This window comes from Podarcis liolepis (genome assembly GCF_965112155.1).
Source record: "Podarcis liolepis genome assembly, chromosome: 10".
In the NCBI taxonomy this organism is placed as follows: domain Eukaryota; kingdom Metazoa; phylum Chordata; class Lepidosauria; order Squamata; family Lacertidae; genus Podarcis; species Podarcis liolepis.
Window position 1 is genome coordinate 19,900,747 of NC_139562.1, and position 21,394 is coordinate 19,922,140.

At 43.4% G+C, this 21,394-nt stretch overlaps 1 protein-coding gene across 1 annotated transcript in view; it reads right to left on the bottom strand.

Moving 5' to 3' along the window:
- Window positions 1-8,933: 8,933 nt before the first annotated feature.
- The window catches only part of TMTC1 (transmembrane O-mannosyltransferase targeting cadherins 1), a 145,451-nt gene continuing 132,990 nt past the window's right edge, over window positions 8,934-21,394 (bottom strand). The window contains exons 15-20 of the mRNA XM_083461942.1: window positions 17,122-17,257; window positions 16,377-16,521; window positions 14,879-15,016; window positions 13,843-13,965; window positions 13,061-13,138; window positions 8,934-12,004 (exon numbers count right to left, since the gene is read on the bottom strand). Coding sequence (XP_083318068.1) covers window positions 11,870-12,004; window positions 13,061-13,138; window positions 13,843-13,965; window positions 14,879-15,016; window positions 16,377-16,521; window positions 17,122-17,257 — 755 coding nt within the window. The 3' untranslated portion in view covers window positions 8,934-11,869. The remainder of the gene's footprint in view (window positions 12,005-13,060; window positions 13,139-13,842; window positions 13,966-14,878; window positions 15,017-16,376; window positions 16,522-17,121; window positions 17,258-21,394) is intronic.

Below are 21,394 nucleotides of genomic sequence, written 5' to 3' on the forward strand. Positions count from 1 at the left end.
GATGGGCACACAACCCTAGAGTCGGACATGACTGGCCCGTACGGGCAGGGGCACCTTTACCTTACCTTTTTATATTAGGGGGAAGTGCTCGCAAATTGTGCACATTACTCAAAACAGCATACAAAAATGTGTGTTAGGAGAAATTCACACCAAAACAATGGCAAATCTTCATGAGGATGTGGAATAACTGAATTTAAGACTGAAAAAGAAAGGAAAATGGAGAGGAGCTGAAGTTGATGGATTTGTCCATCTCTTTGTGTGCCGCCTCTCCAACGTGTGCTTTGCATATGCAGTATCTCAGGTCTCATCCAGATAATTTCAAGTGATAAGAATTGTCCAAACCAAGGCACAGCAAAGTGTCACCACTTATTTGCTAAGGAAGCTTTGCCAACGAGGCAAGACTGGACATGTACATATTCCAATTAGCAGCAAATCTGAAATCTGGGAGGCACAGTTGACTTCTAATCTACAGTCTCTTTACTTATTCAAAGCACAATCCTATCGACCTGATTGTTCCCCCCTTCCGAAAAACCACAAGGCGGCAAAAGTAATCTAATTCTAGCTCAATTGCTTAGTGACCTGCATTGCTAATGCTTTAAACAAAAAAACTTTTATTTTTACAACTGAGTAGATTTCCTTGCAGGGCTGTGTGCCTTGGGACTACAAATGATTCTATAAGAAGTTAAGAATAAATATTCATAGCCAATTAATAAATATTAATAGAAATATTTGGAGATGTATTTGCTCTTGAAGGTGGAAGACAGTATGAGAGAGATCATTATATATTAGGACCCCGATGAATAAAAATAATATGGTATAAGGTACTTGTCTTCAACTGGTGAGTTGGGGTAACGGATGAATAGATCTGTCAACTTTCTTTCAGTTTCTCATTTTCCCAGTCTTCAGTTCACACTTCCGCATCAGTTTGCAAATGAAGATTTGTCAGCATTTTAATGCATATTTCGCCTAATATACACATTTTAATGCAATTTTGCCTGACACATACATTTCTGCAAGCTATTTCCACCAATTTAATGCATTTCAGATGAATTTTTCACTGATATATACACTTATATAAACTTATATGTTTAAAGCAGTATCATTCTTATCGCTTTATACATGACTTCCTCCCCAAAGAATCCTGGGAAATGTAGTCTGCTAAGGGTGCTGAGAGTTGTCACCCCTATTCCCCTCACAGAGCTACCGTTCCCAGAGTGGTTTAACAATCAACCCTTCTTCACAAGAAACTTCGGGAAATGGATGGAGAAGGATGGAGAAAATTAAGTTTTGTTGGCAAGTTGAAAGTCACCAAGTTAACAAGGGTGATACACTTGGCTGGCTTCCCAAAGTGGGTGTTTTGCCCTTTCCAAATGGAAGCCACTGGTGACCACTATGCAATCTTGGCCAAACCATGGTTTAGTGCACCCAAATGGGTTCCCAGAGTGATTGCAGCTGGTTTACCCCTTCTCTGGTCCTGCTGATGAGCTAAAGATCCACCACACTCAGATAGGTTCATATTGAACTTCCCCCATGCAAATGTGTTCATGGAGACATGTGGAAAATTAGTGTAAAATGGGCTGCATGTGCAGAAAACTGGCAGACATCTTGGAGCAATAGGATTCGGTTCTGTAAGAAATATGAGGTTTTCAATAGTTCTCAAGTTCTCAGTTTGGGGAGGCTAAGGTAAGGTCCTTTCAATCACTGCCATGCCCCACTGTTATTTAAATATTACTTCCACACACATTTTCTCTGTTTTCTCTGTAAGTGTTGCCCCAAAGTTGCAGAGTTAAATGGAAACCATGAAATGCAAAGCCCCGACTTTTCCATTATAGAATGACATTTTCGCTGAAGCCCTGCAACTTCTGGTAATATGGATTTCTGGGTATTCTCTGTGCAGGGCATCTTGTACCCTTAAGTTGGTGTACGTACTAGCTGACTCCCAGCTCCCATCTACCCCAGGCAGCATATCTAATGGTGGGGGATAATGGGAACTGTAGTCCAGAGCATCAGGTTGGGGAAAGCTAGTATGTTCCATTAATAGTGAAGAATTGCTACATTTGTGCTCCTCCCCATAATCCATATGTTCATGACGATTGGCCTGTATGAGAAACAGGGCTTTTTCTGTGGTAGCCCCTTGTAAATGGAATTCTCTCTGATGGAAGATACACCAGATATGCTCCACTGGCCCTTTAGAATGACCATGAAAAAGAGCTTTTCTGCACTGTGAGTTACTAGGAGTTAAGACGACTTTTAGATATTTCCTTTTCATTGGAATCTTTGTGTTTGCTTCTATTTGGTGATTTCTTTAAATACACTGCAGCCCTCTCAATCACACACATGAAAGCACACAATGAAAGATTCAACTGCACCAGGCTAATTGAAAAGCAGTCTGGCAGAAGGAACTCAGACACGTTTATATTGTTTTTATATAAAATAGACATCTATATACATTTGCTTTGTTCAAAGACTTCTTTGATCATAACCTCTGTAGGCAAAATTCATAATTTGACAATGAAAATAAAGGACCTTTCAAAATCCTGTTATCACTGACATACATCCCACTGCTAAATTGTGCATTTAATTGATGGAACAAAAACAACTGATAGTTCAGAAAGGCAAAAGTGATGGAGACAAAAGACAGAAAAACACCACAGCTATGCAAAATTAATTTCTGCTTGTTGAAGTAGATTAACGGCATCCAGTTTCAGCAGAGATATTTCTATGTTTCCATAGAAGCCACAGCAGTGACCCAGAGACTTTCCAGAAGAAAATAATTTTCAAACAAATTCATATAAACATCACAAGGAAGTTCAGCACATATTTTCAGAGATTACCATCATCAATGGTGACACTTTTCAAACACCATTAACAGCCAAAGCATGTTTTCTTGTTGCTGCTTGTTATTAAGGGTACATAGAAGCAGGCTGCTTACTTGATAAAACTATTGCACATCCCCCTTAAGGCAAAAAGCCCTTTAGGACTAAATTTTCACAGATGAGAAAGCAGGTGAGCAATAAGCCGAAGTGCAGTGCGACTGCAAACAAGAGCCAAGATACAGAAGGACCTTGGCAGGTTCTTAAATGAATCAATCAACTTATAGGCTGTGAATCAATGAATCAATCAACATAGCTTCCCAGAGGTGGTGTTAGGAAAACTCACATGGCCTACAACATTATGTTTGTTCTGAGTCCCACCAAGGGGACTTGTCAAATTGATTTTGCAATTTTCATACCACTCAGTGCTAAGGGACAGATTCAGCTACCCCATTCCAGTAGTGAAAGGACTCCCAGAAGCACAATAGAACATTCCCACCCATGCACCTCCCCTGAATCTGCTCTGGAGGTTTGTGAGAACCCCTAGATCAGTGCACCCCCAAATGTGAGATCATTCCTTCAGGCAAGCAGAAATGCTTGTGCTGATGCAAACCATCTTCTTAGCACTACACTGAATTCCAGCCCATACCTTTGCCACAACTAGGCCCCACCCACCACCAAAAGCATAAGAAAGTGCTGGTGCACTAGGCACATGTACATCTTGTTGCAGTTGTCGTGGGCACCTATTGGTGGGAGACTTTAGCTCGGTGATAGGGCACATCTTGCATGCAAAAGGTCTCCATTTCAGTCCTGGCACCTCCAGTTTTAAACTTGCACATAACTGATGCAATGCAGTTCTCCAAATGAATGATGTTTACAGAAATGCATGTATTAGGAGAAAGTGTGCATAAAAAAAATCAATATATAAGTAAAAAAAAAACCAGAAATGAAATGTATTATGAGAAATTGCTTGCAAAAAATGTGTATTTTAGTCAAAACTGCATGCAAATTTGTGTTTATCGGGAGAGATTCACACTAAAACGCTGAAGGAATTTTTGTGAGATTTTTTTTAAAAAAATGAAATTAGGAAATTGCTGCAGAAAGTGAAGAACTAAATTCAAGATTGAAAAAATAAGAAGAGGAAAGAACAGAAATTAATAGATTCCTCCATCCCTACATGAGACCCCCAGAGAGCTGCTGTCCATCAGAATAGACATACTGGGCTAGATGGAACAATGGTCTGAAGACAGTTTCTTATGTTCGTATGAATGGTGTCCATAAAACGTAAGATATTTTTCACCCCTACCCTCTACCTGGTGCAGTACTGACATTTTAAACTCAAGATGCCACAGATAGATCCTGGGACCCTCTATATGGGGGGGGGGGGGAGCCCTGGAGCTTACTGTCAAATCTTTTGTTGCCATGGCCACTTAGGAGAAAGACCTAGAAATTCCTAGCACTTCCCTGTGTTCTGCAAAGCAGGACCAACAGGCATGAGAAATCTGCTCTTCAGGGGGACTCCCCTCCCCATTGTTGATCTTCTGTTCACGGAAACATGCATGTGCTTCAGAGGAACCCTAAGAGTCCCTAAGGACAGTAGTTTGAAGACTACAGAGAGAACCACCTCCACACAGGCACACACATCTGGCACACCAATTCATGCTGTACGGATCTACATGTTGCTGCACTACAACTCCCTCACCGTGCTGGTTGAGTGCGATGAGAGTTGTAGTCCAACAACATCTGGAGAGCTTCAGGTTTTCTATCTCTGGGCTACGTGAATGCAGCACTTTGAAGACCTCAGGAAAATGAACTAAGAACAAGGGAGGAAAGTACACAGAGGTCCTGCTATTCAAACGCCCGTTATCAGTGGCGTAGCGTGGGGGGTGCAGGGGGGGCCGGCCGCACCGGGCGCAACATCTGGGGGTTAGTGTTAGGGGGCGCAAATCCACAGGTTAGGGGGCGCAAATCCACGGGTTAGGGGGCGCAAATCCACGGGTTAGGGAGCGCAAATTACTTGCCTTGCCCCGGGTGCTGACAACCCACGCTACGCCACTGCCCGTTATATATAAATTCACTTATCCAAACACAAGGAATTAGTACCCAAACCTTGCTATACACACCGCAGGTTCAGATCTCCAAACTGCCAGACCTGCATGTAGTAGTGTAAACAAATCAACAGACTTAAAGAAGCTTTTTTTGTGTGTGTTTTGCTGGTCCGTGGCAGTTGTTTCATCAGAAACCATGATGAGAGAGAGGGAGGGAGAGCGATCGGCCGAATAAGAGAGCTTTTCCTTGTTAGCTTTTTGCAAGGTTTCAGAGGGTTTCCCCATCATTTTATGGTCAAAATTCCATGGTTGGGAACACATTAGAAATTTCCCCATAGGAATCAATGGAAATTGTCAACTCATTATGCAAATGCTCACCTAACAAATGTTTTCCTGAGAGCACATTGCGTTCGGATAGCAGGACCTGTGCGTATGCTGTTTGTAGACTGGAGCAATAGAATTTCCCCCTCAATAGCTTGCTTTCCTTTTTAAATAAAATATAATCCTAGTGACACAGGGAAGCTGGAGCTCCCTTTTCAATGACATGCCACTTGATATGATATTGAAATATATATAATCTCCATAGCCTGAAATTTTATCCTATTCCCTCAGAGCCATCCCTTCCCTTTTGGGTTTGGCCAGCGTCTGTCTGTAGAGGTCTGCTTTGAAAACAGTACTTAAGCAATATAAGAAGAAAACTGCCAAGCAACATTATTATTATCTGTAATGCAAAAAAGGTGTCCATAATACATGCTGTGCAGGCTAAGTATATGGCAGTAGCAGGAAAGGAGCCAGAGTATTTATAGCTGCATTACGTCGGTGAGCTATGAGGGGGGGAAAGAGAGGGGAAGAGCTGTCTTATATCTATGAGAACAAGATCAATTTTATTACCAATTAACCTGCTCTATTAGTTCAGCAGAAGCGGGAGAGAAATCCATTGTAATGTAATTAGACAAATATGAATCCTTATTTAAAAGTGAGCCTTTCACCAAGACTCTCCTGATTCACCTAGCAAAGGGGCCCAAATCAGACCATCAATGGAACCATTCCTGTTATTAAAAAATTAACACACGTGATTCTCTTGTGTATATAGAGTTTGGTGAAACTGCAATCTCGGCACTGATTAAATGAATTGCTGCATTAGTTGGCATGAGGTTTTAAGCCTATAAACTGTTACTGCAGGAGAGGTGCAGCAGAACAAGTAGTATAATCCTAAAGAGTGTTCATCTCTTTTCTCCAGAAATACTACAACTTGTCTGATCCTAGCTGCATTCCAAAACATGTCAACTGCATTGACTATTTATATATATATATTGCATTTATATCCTGCCTTCCTCCAAGGAGCTCGAGGTGGCATACATGCCGTAGTTCTCCCAATTTTATCCTCCTCCCAATTTTATCCTAACAACAACCCTGAAAGGTAGGTTAAACTGAGAGTGAGTGGTCTATCCATGTCATAATTGTGGCTGGGTAGTAGATCCAAAAAGAAGTTTATTCTGGGTGGGGGGGGGCATGGAAGAAGACAGCATCCACTTCTGTTTATTGACTGCAAAATCTTAACATATTGAGGAATATACATGGCTTGAAAGTGGCTTTCTTTGTTTTAGGAGAGGTTGGTTTTAACCCCTGGGGAAAGCAGCTGTGAGCAAACTGGATTAAAAGTAATTTTTGCCATCAGACTTGCAAGCCAAAACATGTAAAAGTGAAGACAGAAAGGCTGATAGGAAAAGATTGTGACATGGATGCCTTTTAGTCAAGACTAACTCATATGACGGCTCTGATGGGCATCCTTGGGTTGTATTCAATTGTTACTCTAGAGTAGATCCACTGAAATTAACGGGGCTAAGTTAGTAATAACCATGATTTCAATGCATCTACCTCTGAGTAAAAGTTCATTGACTACAATCCTTTAATACTATTTCAGGTCTAATGTACAGAGGGACCGCTATTTTTTCTGCAGCCACAATGAATTTTGGATGGTTTCTGATTAAATATACAAATTTGCCCAAATCTAAAGCCTTCCCTTCATCAGCCCTCTCTGCCTCCCTTTGAGATTCAGGGTGATATTAAACTAAATAATTGTGTGAGTTGAATGATTCCACTTACAGAACTTTCCTTCCTCTCCTTCTCTGTGCACACCTTAGTCCATTTCCCAAATCAGCTCTGGAGGGTTGGGGTAACCCCCAGAGCATACTTGGGGGAGGGTGCCAGGGGAAGGAGGAAGTAGCATTGTACAAGCAGATGTCGTTCCACTTGCACAATTAGGTAACTGAATACAACCCTCAGTCCCCAGTGTCAACAGCTGGCAAAGGTAACTGGATGAATTAACATGTGGTAACCATACTAAGACAGGAAAGCTTTGCTTAACCATTATCATTAAACTAGCAAAACAAAACCAAAAAAACTTGTATTATCTCAGATCAAGGAGACAGATTTTCAAGACGCCATTCCTTAAAAAAATAATGTGTTTTCCTTAAGTTACAAAAATAAACGCAATGTGTACATTCTGGATCTATGCAGCCAATATGTAGAATGATAAATACTTATACTTATATTCAGTGCTTTTTTTTTTCTTAAAAAATGTTTAGGGGTACTCTCATTTTGACTCAAGAAAATCACCATTTTATAGTTCAAATCGGAAAAAATAAATACAGTAAATGGACAAAAGTACAAAGATTCATAAAATGTTTAGGGGTATGCGTCCCCCCAGGAAAAAAAGCACTGCTTATCTTGTTTTACAAATCTAATGTCTTCTTGTCTTTCAGTCCTCAGATATGTTACAATTAGGTTTCTAAGTATTATCAAGAAGTATTGGCTTACAGGGAAAGCTATGAAGGCTGCAATCCCATACTCACTCACCTGGGTCTGCTCAGTGAGACTAACGACGGAGTAGAAATGTATAGGATTGCACTGTAGCGTATGGATGCTTGAAAATGAAATATTATACATTTGTGGCACTGTAGGTCTCCAAAGACTATGGTCCAGATCTAGCTGCAGTGAGCAAATCATAAGTTAGGCACAACTTGTTCTGTTGTTTTCAGTGGGCTGTAGTCACACCTTATGCCAAGTGCATTTTAATTATCAGTGGGGAAAGAGATTTTAATTTTCACTCTGGATTTTTCTCTCACTCCAGCTAATGCAAATCTTACCTTTCACAAGTTATGCTCTGCTGGTTTTTAAATGTCACTGCAACCCTTCCCCAACCAGCTAGTCCAATTGCAAATCTATGTAGATTGCCCTGCAACTATACTGGGATATCATCAAACACAAATTCTTGTCATTTTCCATACCACTTTTTTCTTTTTTTACCATACTTTCTACCACCCATTCTCTAGTGAAATTGTAAAGTTGCCTTGTCAGTTTTTCTTTCCTTCTCCCTTATTGAAGTAATTAGTGTGTGCTGCATGTACGTATATGCTTTCCTAAAGGAAAAACAGAAACTTCCCCTCTCTTCAGCCGTAGCCTGGAGGCAGGGGAAAGGGCCGGCATTAGAGAAAAATAAGTCCGCAACTATGTCAGTTTCATTGGAAAGCAGAGAAGGCAGGGACGGTGAAGAAAATATGCATTCATGAGATTGATAAGCATTCCCCATCCCCCACTCCAGTATCAATTTCTCCGTAGAACACAGGTGGGGGTAGTGCAATAAATATTTATGGATGAAACTGACAACGCTTCTCCCGCGCTTTGGTGCAGGGAGGAGAGATAAGAATGTGAAAAACACATCCCAACTGTGTTTAATTCGAGAGAGAGAGAGAAAAAGGTAGGCGGAGGATTAAAAATGCATGTCAACTAGAATGCATCAGTTCACAGGTGATAACCCCCCCCCCCAGGAAGGTTGAAAGGTGATTGTAAATCCATATTTCTTCGTGCCTGTCGATCAATTTAAATGACTGATACAAGCACATTTAAAAATTGTATTCCTGTCTCCCCCAGGCATCGCAGCAATGGGAGTAAAGTTCATGCGGATGCATGTGAAATCTGTCCAACACAAGTTGGATCAGAGCCTAACTGCACAATCTACCAATGAGTTGTTCATTTCAATGGGGTTTGTTCAACAGAACTTCATGCTGGATTGTATTGTGTTTCCCACAATAGTTTTACTGGGAATATCTATAATCATTGGGCTTACACGCTTTGCCAAGAACAACAACATTTAAAGGCATGCTAAAAAAAAGCAGGTGATAAAATGGACCTTAGATATAAGTTAACCAAGTTCAGCTGCCTTGAGGCCCAAAATTAACTGCTGGAAAACTATTCCCACCCCCCAAACCCCTCTAGATTTATGCCCCACCCTGAAAGCTCAGGGTGGTACAAAGAATTTAAGCAAGCAAAGGGACATTTACTAGTAAATCTTTAAACCTAATTCTGCATCTCTTGATGCTCCATCATATCTACTCTTTTCAGAATTCTTGACTTGTGAAGTGGCTTGCTGCATTTGCCGTCACAACAACCACATGTAATAAGTAAGCGCTATACACATTTCACAGATGGGGAATGGGAGCTAACACACAATGACTTGCCCAAGTCCATAGCAGAAGTGGGACTTGAACCCAGGCCTCCAAACTCTCAACCCACTGGGGCACACTATCTAATTATTAAGGCCACTCAGAGTAATGATATTTTTTTTCAATAAAGATATTGAGGTCCACTTCCTTTGCCACTCTAGAATGCCTTGAGGCATTTAACAATTTCTGCCAAAGTTTCCCAAGCTGCCCTTTTGCAGACAACAGTGATTAAGTACAGACAACCAGCAGCCACCAAATAGTGCATATGTGGAGGGAAGGTATTGTCCTGCCAAATGATGAGCACCTGCCATTCTCCAGATTCCGTAAAGTGTGGTAAATTACCAAACAAGGGGCGCAGAAAGTAGTTACATGCATATCACAATTAAATTATTAACTGGTTAAACAGTCATCAGTATTTGTTTGACAGAAACTCTAAAACAAAACAGACACAATCCTCATTGAGGCCAATGTCTAGCAAGAGGTAGGAACAAGTTGGACTACAGCGCTTCGTGTTTTAGTAAAGCGTTCACTGCCTGTTTCTTGGCTGCAGACTTGTTCGCATAGCAGAGGTCTTGCTGACGGAGGGCCTCTTCCCTTGAAGTCATGAACCCCATCAATGCACACGACGTCTGAGCTCTTTATTGAGCATGCGGAATCCTCGTCTTAGAAGGATTTAACTTTATTCAATCAAGGATTGAGAAGACAAGAATCTTTAGAGCTCCGAGGCATCTGAAATATGCTCTGAAGAGGGGGTCACCAATGTGGTGCCCTTCAGACGCTGTTGGACTACAAATCCTGTCATCTCCGACCAATGGCCATACTGGGTGGGCCCGATGGGAGTTGCAGTCCAGCAAAATCTGGAGAGCACCATGTTGGCCACCCTTTATAGGCTAGAAATATTAACAACTATTCACATACATTCCCCCTCTGTGGTTGCTACCTTCTCTGGCTTCATAAAAATAAGAGCAACATCCACAATTTTAGCTACATTCCCAGTAGTGAAAGATATCACTTATGCTGCAGAGAAAAGTTAAATAAATAACGCTCAAAAATAAACACCCAATCCCTGTGAGCTTCCTTCTTCTCTACCATATTTATCTTTTATCTCATTTTTTATCCAGTGGGAGAAAGAGAATCTCCAGATGGAGGTGGGCAGAATAGGCCTCAAAATCCCTTTCTTCACTCACTCCCCTGTGCCTCATGCACAAATCAAGTCCAAAGACCATTGGAAAATGATCCCATCCTCTCTGTCTTCCGCTGAGATCCAAAGAGCCACTGGTGTGCACTTAGTGGACCTTCTAAGGCCGTCCTTCCTTCCTCCTTTGGAGGAAGTTCAGTTCATTGGCTTTGCACACAGACAGGTTCAACCCTCGCCATCTCCAGGTAGGACTGGGAATGTCCCCCGTCTGAAACCATGCAGAGCTGCTGCCAGTCAGTGTAGACAATACTGGTCTGACTCAGTATAAGGCAGCTTCCCATATACTCCCAACAACCTGTTGTGCCACTACCTTACAAGCTGTCCTGAAAACTCAGGAGAGCTCCTGAGGTCAACCTCTGAGGCAAAACAAGGGTCTATGATTGGGGGGGGGAACCCAGTGTGCATGGGTTCAAGAGCAACTTGGGACCCTAATATCATTGATATGGGAATAAGCCATATGACGGGGTTTTTCCAGAGCTGTTTTTCTCCGTTCCCCCATCTGGCACTTTCATTCTCTACAAAAACAGCAACCACCCTGTTATTCGGATCGAAGAAAAGCAGAGCTACTAAACTTCTAACACTGTGTGAGAGCTTCAGTACAAACTGCAATGAAAAAGACTTTTCATATGAGTGACTTCTTCTTCTGCAACTGCCCTCATGATCGAAATATCCAGCTGAGAGCTAGTTGCACCCACCTCCTCTTTGGGTGATGGAGAATTGCTTTCCGGGAAATGCAACCAAAATCCCTACTGGGGCCTAGAAGGGGGCTGCTATTTCTTTACCTCTTTGGCTGCTGCCCACTATCTTCTTGGCCAATCAGGTGCCTGGCTTTGGTAGGCCTCTATGGTAAAATATTCTTTATATCAAGACTGGATGGTGGGGGCTACCTCCTCCGTTCCTTGCTGAATCAGGCCACTGTTTCACTTCTCATAATCATCCCAGTGCTTGATGATGATGATGATGATGATGATTTTTAACAAGTGAGAGACATGGACGTTATATAAGCATTATCTACTGTCAGCACTAATGGAAAGTAGCATGAGGCAAACCCAAATATAATTCTGGATTACGGTGAGCTTTTCGCCCATCCTTCGGCTCATCCAGAGAGAAGCAGCAGGACTCCCCATAGCTTTCTGGCGACTCCAGCATGATTCCCATGTGCACCCTTCGTAGTCTGGGTCACCACTGCCTCCCTGCTAGGTCCTTTCAGTTCACTTCTGTCTTGTGTGGGCTTCAGGGCTTCCACAGTTTCCACTCATCTCCAGGAGACATTGCACTCCACTGGCTGTCCCTCATTTTTCATTTTTATCCCCTCTCTTGAACTTCCTGCAGCCGTTTCTCCAAGCGATCCAGTTTAGCCAGATTCTCTTTCAGAAGCTTGCTGTTTGGAACCAGCTGCAAAGCTTTCTTATAATAGCCACGTGCCATGATGTAGTTGCCCTGCAGAAGGAAAGGCGGAAGGAAGAAATCATAGCACCCGTTGCAAAGCTGCTGTTGCTGAAATGCCATTCCTAACAGCCCTCTCCTAGTCTCACACGCCAATAGCTACAAATGTGCTGACAGAACCAGCATGGAATTGTGCAATAGTGAAGGCATGTAGCCTAGTGGCCAAGACACCAAACTCTGTCCCTGGTTCAGATCGACAAAGTAGGAACTACGCAGACCTATGTCTCAGGCTGTTGTTGGGCAGAGGAATCTGTGCTATAGAAAGGCAGTGTAATTTACGCTTGGGGTAAATTATGCAAGTGTAATTTTCCCCAATTCCAAACTCCTTTCAGGAGCAGGGCTGCTGTAAACTAAGCCAGCCTAAGCCTGGCAGATGGAATACAAGTCTTTAAAATAGTTCAGCTTAACACATTTTTGCCAGGTTAACTTCTGTTGAGTTTCTAGGTCCTGTGATCAAACTGAAAGGAGTTTGGAATAGGGGTAAGTCCCCCACTGCTGGCTTGCCCCCCTCCACACCACATCCTTTTTGCAGGGGCTTACTCAACCCCTAGGGGACGTGGGTGGCACTGTGGGTTAAACCACAGAGCCTAGGGCTTGGCGATCAGAAGGTCGTCAGTTCGAATCCCTGTGACGGGGTGAGCTCCCGTTGCTCTGTCCCAGCTCCTGCCAACCTAGTTTCCCTGCAACGGTGTTTCTGTGTGCTGCTCTGGTTCGCCAGAAGTGGCTTGGTCATGCTGACCACATGACCCAGAAGCTGTACGTCGGCTCCCTCGGTCAATAAAGCGAGATGAGCGCCGCAAACCCAGAGTCGGTCACGACTGGACCTAATGGTCAGGGGTCCCTTTACCTTTTTACTCAACCCCTTCTGAGCCTTATACCATCAAAGTACACTCTGAATAGAATATTCTAATATATATGCCAAAATGAGTGATTTGATGAACCTCCGACTCCTATCTTAACCCTGCCTAGTTATCTCTGAATCACTTTCTGCCCTTCTTTGTTCCTCAGCAAAGGACCACTTCCATTGGCAGAGCTTGCGAATCTTCTTACCTTGATATGCTCAATCCCCCCCATGTTCATCCAGGCTTGTGCTTGTTCCGGGTTGAAGTCTACAGCAACTTTATAGCTCTAAATTAACATGAAAAACAAAACAAAGCCCAAATGTTGGAACAATCCTGCCCGCAGTGTGGAAATCTCAAGAGAGGCCAGTAAAGGAACGTCACTAACATGCCTTTCTGAAATCTCCTCAGAGCTACAAGTGATTTCAAAAACTGCTTCACAGTCTTAGGTGCTTACAATAGGATGGTATCATTCTGTGAAGGCTCTAAAAAGCTATTTCTTGGGAGAGCAGGTGGGAGAGGCAGGGGCACAGATTGCAAAGTAGAACCTCGGGAGGTTATAATGCTTGCACTGACTTGAAGGAGAGCATTATGAATCATAGAGATTTCAGAAAGGAGTGTCGGCAACATTCCTCCAGAAGACTGGGTAATAAAACACGTGCTTGATCACAGGAACGAGGACACACAGTGCTGAATCTTAAACAGACCAGATTTACAGGATGTCTGCCTGCATCTCTGGCTTCACCCCTTTGCCACATAAATTGAGCAGCAGTTTCAGGGCACCGAACTGGGGGAGCAGGGATACAAGATTCCTAAAGTTCCTTCTTCATGGGGCACCCCATTTGCCTCATCATCCTCAGCTGTGTGGGGGCCCACTTGAATGCACACCAACCAATCTAACCAATCTGAAGAGCTGTGTGCTACATTAAATGAAACAGGTGGCTGGTGAGTTAAGACAGCCATGTGTTTTTTAATTATTATTATTATACTTACCTCAAAAGCTTTGTCCAGGTGATTTTGTTCTCTTAGCTGGTTTCCTTTAGTGAAAAAGAGTTCTGATATGACTTTGGGGTCCTTTGGTTTCAGCTGTAGAGCTTTGTCTATGGCTTCAAGCGCCTGAACAAACACACAAACAATGATAAATATGGGTCATTTGAGCAGAACTCCTATAATATTTAAATACATGTAATGTGTGAATGAGACCCATTTGTATCATACAGGTATTCTCATCAGAGAACCAGAACTGGCTGGGGTTTTCTGACAAGTGTCCAGCCGGTCACAAAATTGGTTTTGCTCCTCCATAATGTGTGGAACAGACCCAAAGTCAGAGGTGAACATGGGTGAAAATGCTTTTGCAGACTTCATAATATTTTGTCAGTAGTCTGTACCTTGATGTTCCTGTCCCCTTTTAACACTAAGGAAAACATCCCTACTTCATACTGAAAGCACCAATATTTTTGTTATTGGACACACAACCTTTCCCTTTGCTACAGTACTTATCAGGCAATTTGTGTAGCTACTTTTTGCCATTTTTTTCTGGCAAGAAAACTAACATTTCACCGGCAGTTGGATCCTCAATACCACTTGCTGAAGGAAGTTGGAAAATGGAGTCTCTCCTCTACTTCTCCAGAAGTCTCTTCTGAGAATCAGGAGACCCTGCTGGGTGAGACTGGCAGTTGATGGGAGGTTGATGGGAGAGGGTAGAATTACATCAAACTAGGCAGAGTTACTAGGCAGAGTTGAGGAGGGTCTCCTGAACATCTGGAGAGGCTTCTTGAGATTGCTGAAATAAGTAGGGGAAGGGAAAATCTCATTCCAGCAGCTTTCTTCTGCAAACGGTTCTTAGACCCAAGCTGAGATCTTAACACTCAGTGACAATACATGCACAAAGCCACATGGTGTCTGGGTTGGCTTAAGGGTTATTGCTATGCATCGTTTTAGGTCTAACTCCACCTGTTGGGTGGACAAAGGCTGATCTCCTAACCAAGTGCTTTGACTGGAAGATTTCCCACCAGAGCAGCATTCCTACCTTGTTGTAGTTCTCTTGCTTGCTGTAGATGGCTGACAAAAGGCGGTAGCACTCCAGGCATTCTGCCTCCTCAGTCACAATATGATTGGTCATTTGTTCTGCTTCCTTGGTTTGCCCCATCATTGCTAAAACTTGAGCCTACAAACAAACAAACAAACAAACAAACCATAAAAGGTGTCCTGATTGGAGGACCTCATATTTACAAGCATTCTGTGTCATCACAGGAGTTTATAGGATGACTTCCCAATTCTATCAGAACGCCTCACATACCGATGGCAACTAATCAAGGCATCTCCCCAAAAAGATACCTCTGACATGATCTGTCTCCCTTTTTCTCTTTTACTGAAGAAGAACAGGATGCTATCATCACCACAGAGGTGTCTGTGGAGGGGATATATTTATTGAAAATGTCCAGCCAACCAGATTGGCAGTTGGGTTCCTACTGAGGATATTTGGCGACCCAACGTGACAGTGATGTGGGATTGAGGAGTGGAGTGATCATTTTGTGATATTATGGCAGCGGACAAAGCTGCATTGCAACTTTTGAATAAATGTTTACTTTAATTTTTAAAAATCTTTTTTTAAAAAGAGGGGTGACTTTCCAGTGAGTGAGCACTGCAACACTGGAACCTCACTGGATGAGATGTTACCATGGAAAAAGCCACACACCTCAACTCAGAGGGTGGGCACCAGAGCTGGATGATAATAATCTGAACCCCTGGCTGGTTTATATGGGAGCAGGCCATTTTTCAAATGCTCTGGTCTTAGCCCATTTAGAACTTTAAAAGGCTAATACTAGCACTTTGAATTGAGCCCAGAAGCAAACTGGCAGCCAGTCAAGATCTCTAAGTACCAGCATTACAGTTGTCTAACTAGCTGCTGCCAGGGCATTGATAACTGTAGTCAGATCACTTCTCAACATCAGCTTTGGGAAACTTGGACTTATATACTCCTTCCACATTCCTCTTTCAGCATGGCTGCAAGGAAGAAATCAGAAGCTTGCATTTTTGCTAGAATGACCACAGTTTAATATTACATCCAAACCATAAGCTGTGGTTAATTTTAACTATGGTTTGTTGATACAAGCTAACTTCTTAAGCTATAGTTTGAAGTTGCCTTGTTTCAACAAACCATAGTGACTATTAGCCACAGTCTGTGGTGTTTGAATGACACAGCAAGCAGTGCTTAACTGAAAACAGAAGTAGGAGTCTTCAAACTCTTCTTCATAGAAGAAAAGTGGGAGTGTGCAAACCCAAGGCTTGGGGGTGGCTCATTCTCATAATTCAAAACCATGGTTTAGCGGTACATCTAAACAGTCCACTTCCTCTCCCAGACATAACTGCAAGCAGAAGCAACTGCAAAGCTGAAATCCACTGACCTTCACAGAGTCAGGAGTAGAGGAACTGTTCCTTTGACATGGAAAGACAGTTGCCCTTGCTATGGTTCCAATGGTCAGTATGATATAACTCCCCCTCCTCTGCCACACACACACACTCACCAGAGCCAGCCGAGTCTCCTTGTTGGATGGTTGAAGTGCTGCAGCCTCCCTGTACACCTTTAAGGCGTCTTCATATCTCCCTGTGTTATAATACAGAGCTCCAAGAGGAGACAAGATTTCAGCCTTCCGTGCTACTTTCAGTGCCCTAAATGTTGGCAACCAAAAGGAGGGGAGCGGTGGAAACAAGGAAGCAAATAGCATGGGTTGAAATGTGCCTGCTGTTAGGCTCCAAAACAAATACACAAGCAGTTATATAGGATGCTGCCTTATACAGAGTCAGACAATTGGTTCTCCTAGCTCAATATTGTCTATACCATTGGGATTGAGCTTGAGACCTTCTGCATGCAAGGCAGATGTTCTCCTACTGAGCTACAGCCCTTCCTAAGGTTCACAACAAGGCTTTCTGCCATCGGGGGCAGGGAGGATATTTCATCCAGTCTTCCCTCTGCCCTTCCTTCTATCATCATAATCTCTACTCCCCTCGCCTACTGATGCCTTCCTTGTGGCTTTACTTCCATGGCAACATTATTCTGCATTTCAGGAAATAACCCAGATTAGTACAGCTGCAATAAATGGCATGAGCCAAGTGCATTATGAAGTGATCGCTTACATCATTTGTTCAGAAAATTGGCATTTACATTTTCCTTTGTACATATCTGGGATTTCTTACAATTAGACACCTTGAGCCCCAAGAAAGGAATTTGACACTATAAAGTGGCACATACCCCATCCTGCCTTGCCTTACCATTTGTACCAAGTTTCAGCATCTTTGTTCTGCCCCAAGGAGCGGTACAGCCTGCCGAGGTTCACCATGGCCACATGATGATTGGGGCTAAGCTGAATGGCCTTCTGGTAGTGGGAAACTGCAGTCTCTGGAGATCCTAGGAAATAAAGAGGGTTTGGTTATGGCTTCTCTTTACATATCCTGCAAAGCTATTATGGATTCTGTTCGTGCTCATGTATTTGGGAATGCATATGAAAACCAACCACACCTTCAAGAAGAGTCTGAAAAACTGTGTTCTTCAACCCTAGGTCACCTTAATATCTTGCATTATTTGTGTAATGTTTTAAACCCACCTTTCCTCCAAGGCAACCAGGATGCCACACATAGCCTTCAACACATAGCAAGGGACCATGAGACACTGGGCAGGGAGCTGAAGAGCTGCGTGGAGAACACGGAGAAATGCTATTGGGTGACAGAGAAAAGGCGGAACTACTCAACACCTACTTTGCTTCTGTCTTCACCCAAAAGGAACGTGATGCCCCAACCTAGTGATAACAGAATAAATGATGTAAGGAGGGAGCTGAAGCCCAAGATAGGAAAAGAGGTAGTAAGGGAAGACCTAGCTACTTTAAATGAATTCAAATCTCCAGGGCCTGATGAGCTGCACCCAAGGGTACTAAAGGAGCTTCCGGGTGTAATTTCACAGCCTTTGTCTATTATCTTGGAGAATTCTTGGAGAACAGGCGAGGTCCCTACAGACTGGAGGTGGGCAAATGTTGTCCCCATCTTCAAAAAGATGAAAAAGGAAGACCCAGGTAACTACCGACCAGTGAGCTTGACATTGATACCAGGGAAGGTCCTAGAACAGATAATTCAACAGTTGGTCCATTTAGAAAGGGATGCTGCGATTACTAAGACCCAGCATGGGTTTCTCAAAAATAAGTCCCGCCAGACCAATCTGATTTCTTTTTCTGATGGAATTACAAACTTGGTAGATCAGGGAAATGCTGTGGACATACAGTGGTGCCTCACAAGACGAAAATAATCCGTTCTGTGATTCTCTTCGTCTAGCGGTTTTTTCGTCTTGCGAAGCAACCCTATTAGGGGATTAGCGGATTAGCGCTATTAGCGGTTTAGCAGCTATTAAAGGCTTAGCGGCTTAGCGGCTAAAAGGCTATTAGTGGCTTAGCGGCTTAGAAAAGGGGGGGGAGCGAAAAAAATCGCAAGACTTGCAAGACGTTTTCGTCTTGCGAAGCAAGCCCATAGGGAAATTCGTCTTGCGAAGCGCATCGAAAAACGGAAAACCCTTTCGTCTAGCGGGTTTTTCGTCTTGCGAGGCATTCGTCTTGCGGGGCACCACTGTAGTGTACCTTGATTTCAGTAAGGCATTTGACAAAGCCCCCCATGATATTCTCATGAGGAAGCTGGTAAAATGTGGGTTGAACGAGGTAACTGTTAGGTGGATTTGTAGCTGGTTGACTGACCAAACCCAAAGAATACTCATATACAAAGATTCTCTAAATACACACAAACATATTTATCCTCACAACAACAACTATGTGAGAGAGGTTGGGCGGAGAGATGCTGATTAGTCCAAGGTTACCCAGTTCAACTTAAGAACCTTCAGAAAAGCCTGCTGGAGAAGAAGAAGAAGAAGAAGAGTTTGGATTTGATATCCCGCCTTTCACTCCCCTTCAGGAGTCTCAAAGCGGCTAACATTCTCCTTTCCCTTCCTCCCCCACAACAAACACTCTGTGAGGTGAGTGGGGCTGAGAGACTTCAGAGAAGTGTGACTGGCCCAAGGTCACCCAGCAGCTGCATGTGGAGGAGCGGAGACGCGAACCCGGTTCCCCAGGTTACGAGACTACCACTCTTAACCACTACACCACACTGGCTCTCCAATAGCCCGTTCTCAAGTGGCCAAGCAGATGCCTATGGGAAACCAGCCAACAGAACATGAACACAAGAGCTCTCTGCCCTCCTGTGGTTTCCAGCAGCTGGTATTCGGAAGCATTGCTGCCTCCAACCGTGGAGGTAGGCCATAGCCTTCGTGGCTAGTAGCCACTGATAGCCCTCTCCTCCATGAAAAGAGAAGAGCTGTCATAGAAGAGTGGGGATTTGAACCTGAGACTTAAGTGCAGTATCCCTAATCACTACACCACAGAAGCCAGCCTAACTGACCCCATAGGGCTGATGTGGGGGGGGGATGCATTGTTCATGGAAGTTGTGGTTGGAGATTACTTGCTCAAGGTAACCATCTGCACTTGGCAGAGGTGGTCTTTATTTATGATGTAAATAAAAAGTATAACCTGCTCCTCTAACGATGCTAAAAGCAGCTTGCAAGAAAAGCTTTTTTTAAAAAAAGACACTAACATTAAATAGGAAAAAACAAAACAGCACGGTTACAGGTATTTTATTCCTTCTATCAATAAATAGATTGGTTTGGTCTAAAGTGTCCTTTAGTGGCAAAACCTAAGACTGTATTTATGCATCGCCACAGGATGGAGCTGCTTGACTGTATTTTTCATGGACAGACGTGACAGATGAAATTTTGGAGAAATCCATTACAGCAGAGAAGAAGAGAGCAAGAGAGCGCTCAAGCTGTGTGTAAACTGATTAAGTAGTATCATTCATCAGTGTCTTATGCTTAAAAAAAAGCCAACAACCCACAACCGATGTGTTGATGTTAATTTCATCCTGCAGAAAAGTGACAGATTGCTAGCCTTGGGAAGCAAACAGCTATTTAAGATAAATTTTGTACATGAATCCACTGCCTGTCACATGGAAACATCTTCCACAGCAGTATGCATACATAATCTGCATGTGAAATGCAAATAAAAACGTCAAGGTTAAAAATAACCAATGTTTAAGAATTGTAAAATAAAGGGGGGGGCTCTTGTTAATTTCACTTTATTTGAAACTTTCAGTCATGCCCTCAAGGCCAAAGCATATTTACAGTGATTCAAGACCCTTCAGCTGTTTTATTCACTGCAAACTCACATCTCTCACAGCAATAGAATCACAGAATTATAAAGTTGGGAAGGACCCTGAAGGATCATCTAATCCAGTGTTTCGCAAACTTGAGTCTCCAGCTGTTGTTGGGACCACAACTCCCATCATACCTGACTGCTGGTCCTGCTAGCTAGGGATGATGGGAGTTGTGGTCCCAACAACAGCTGGAGACTCAAGTTTGCGAAACACTAGTCCAACACTCTGCTACACAAGAATATGCAGCTGTCCCACATGGGTATGAAATCTCAACCTTGGCGTTATCAGCACTACGCTCTAATCAAGTGAGCTATCCAGGCCAATCTAGACGACTGTAATGAACTCTACCTTGGGCTCCCCTTTGTGGGTACCTTCAATGCTAGTCCTGTACAGAGAAGACCCATTGAAATTAATTAACTTAAGCTAGTCGTGTTCATTAACATCAATGGGTCTACTTTGAGTAGGGACAGCACTGAATACCACTCTGAAGCTGCAATGGTTACAGGACGAAGTGTCTTGCCTCTTGGCAAGAGTGCTAGGAAGAAATGCCGTCTGTGCCTCTTGTACCTGTGTTGGTGTTCTATAGCTTTCAGGATATGAAGTGTGGTTCTGGTTTTGATTATAAACCTCTAAATGTCTTAGCCCAGAGGTTTTCATCCTTTTTGACCAACTACATTCTTTCTGTGGCACCCCTGTGGGGCTGAGGAGCCCAATTATGTCACCCTTTGCCTGCAGAGCCAGCAGCCCCTCACCCCTTTCCAAGCACTCTCCCTTGTAGTGTGCTCCCTCAACCTCCCTCTTATCCCCTCTCCTTGGGACTTCTCTGGAAAGCCGCCGCCGCCGCCCCTGGTCTCTGAACTGCCCCCTCCCCAAAGAGAGGTGCTTCTTCACATTGCCCCACAGGAGCCTGGGAAGCACCCCCTGGACAGCCCCAGAGGCACCATTCGCCTGGGAAGCTTGTAGCCAGGGCTGCTGCAACAATCAGTTGTGCAAGCCTTTGGGAGGCAGAGACGCGAGAGGGAATCAGAAGAAGGAGGGAAGGAAAGAGGGACAGAGGCCAGTGTTGCCCACAGCACCCGACTATCATTCAAGGCACCCCAGGGTGCCACGGCACACTGGTAAAAGACCACTGTCTTTGCAAGCCACTTCGACTTTACTTATTTTATTTTTATTTATTCATTGTGCTTATATTCCACCTTTATCTCAAAGGAGCTCAAAGTGGAGTTACATGGTTATCCCCCCTCCTCATTTAATCACAACAACAGCCCTGCAAAGTAGGGTTAGGCTGTTTGCTCCGATTCTGCAT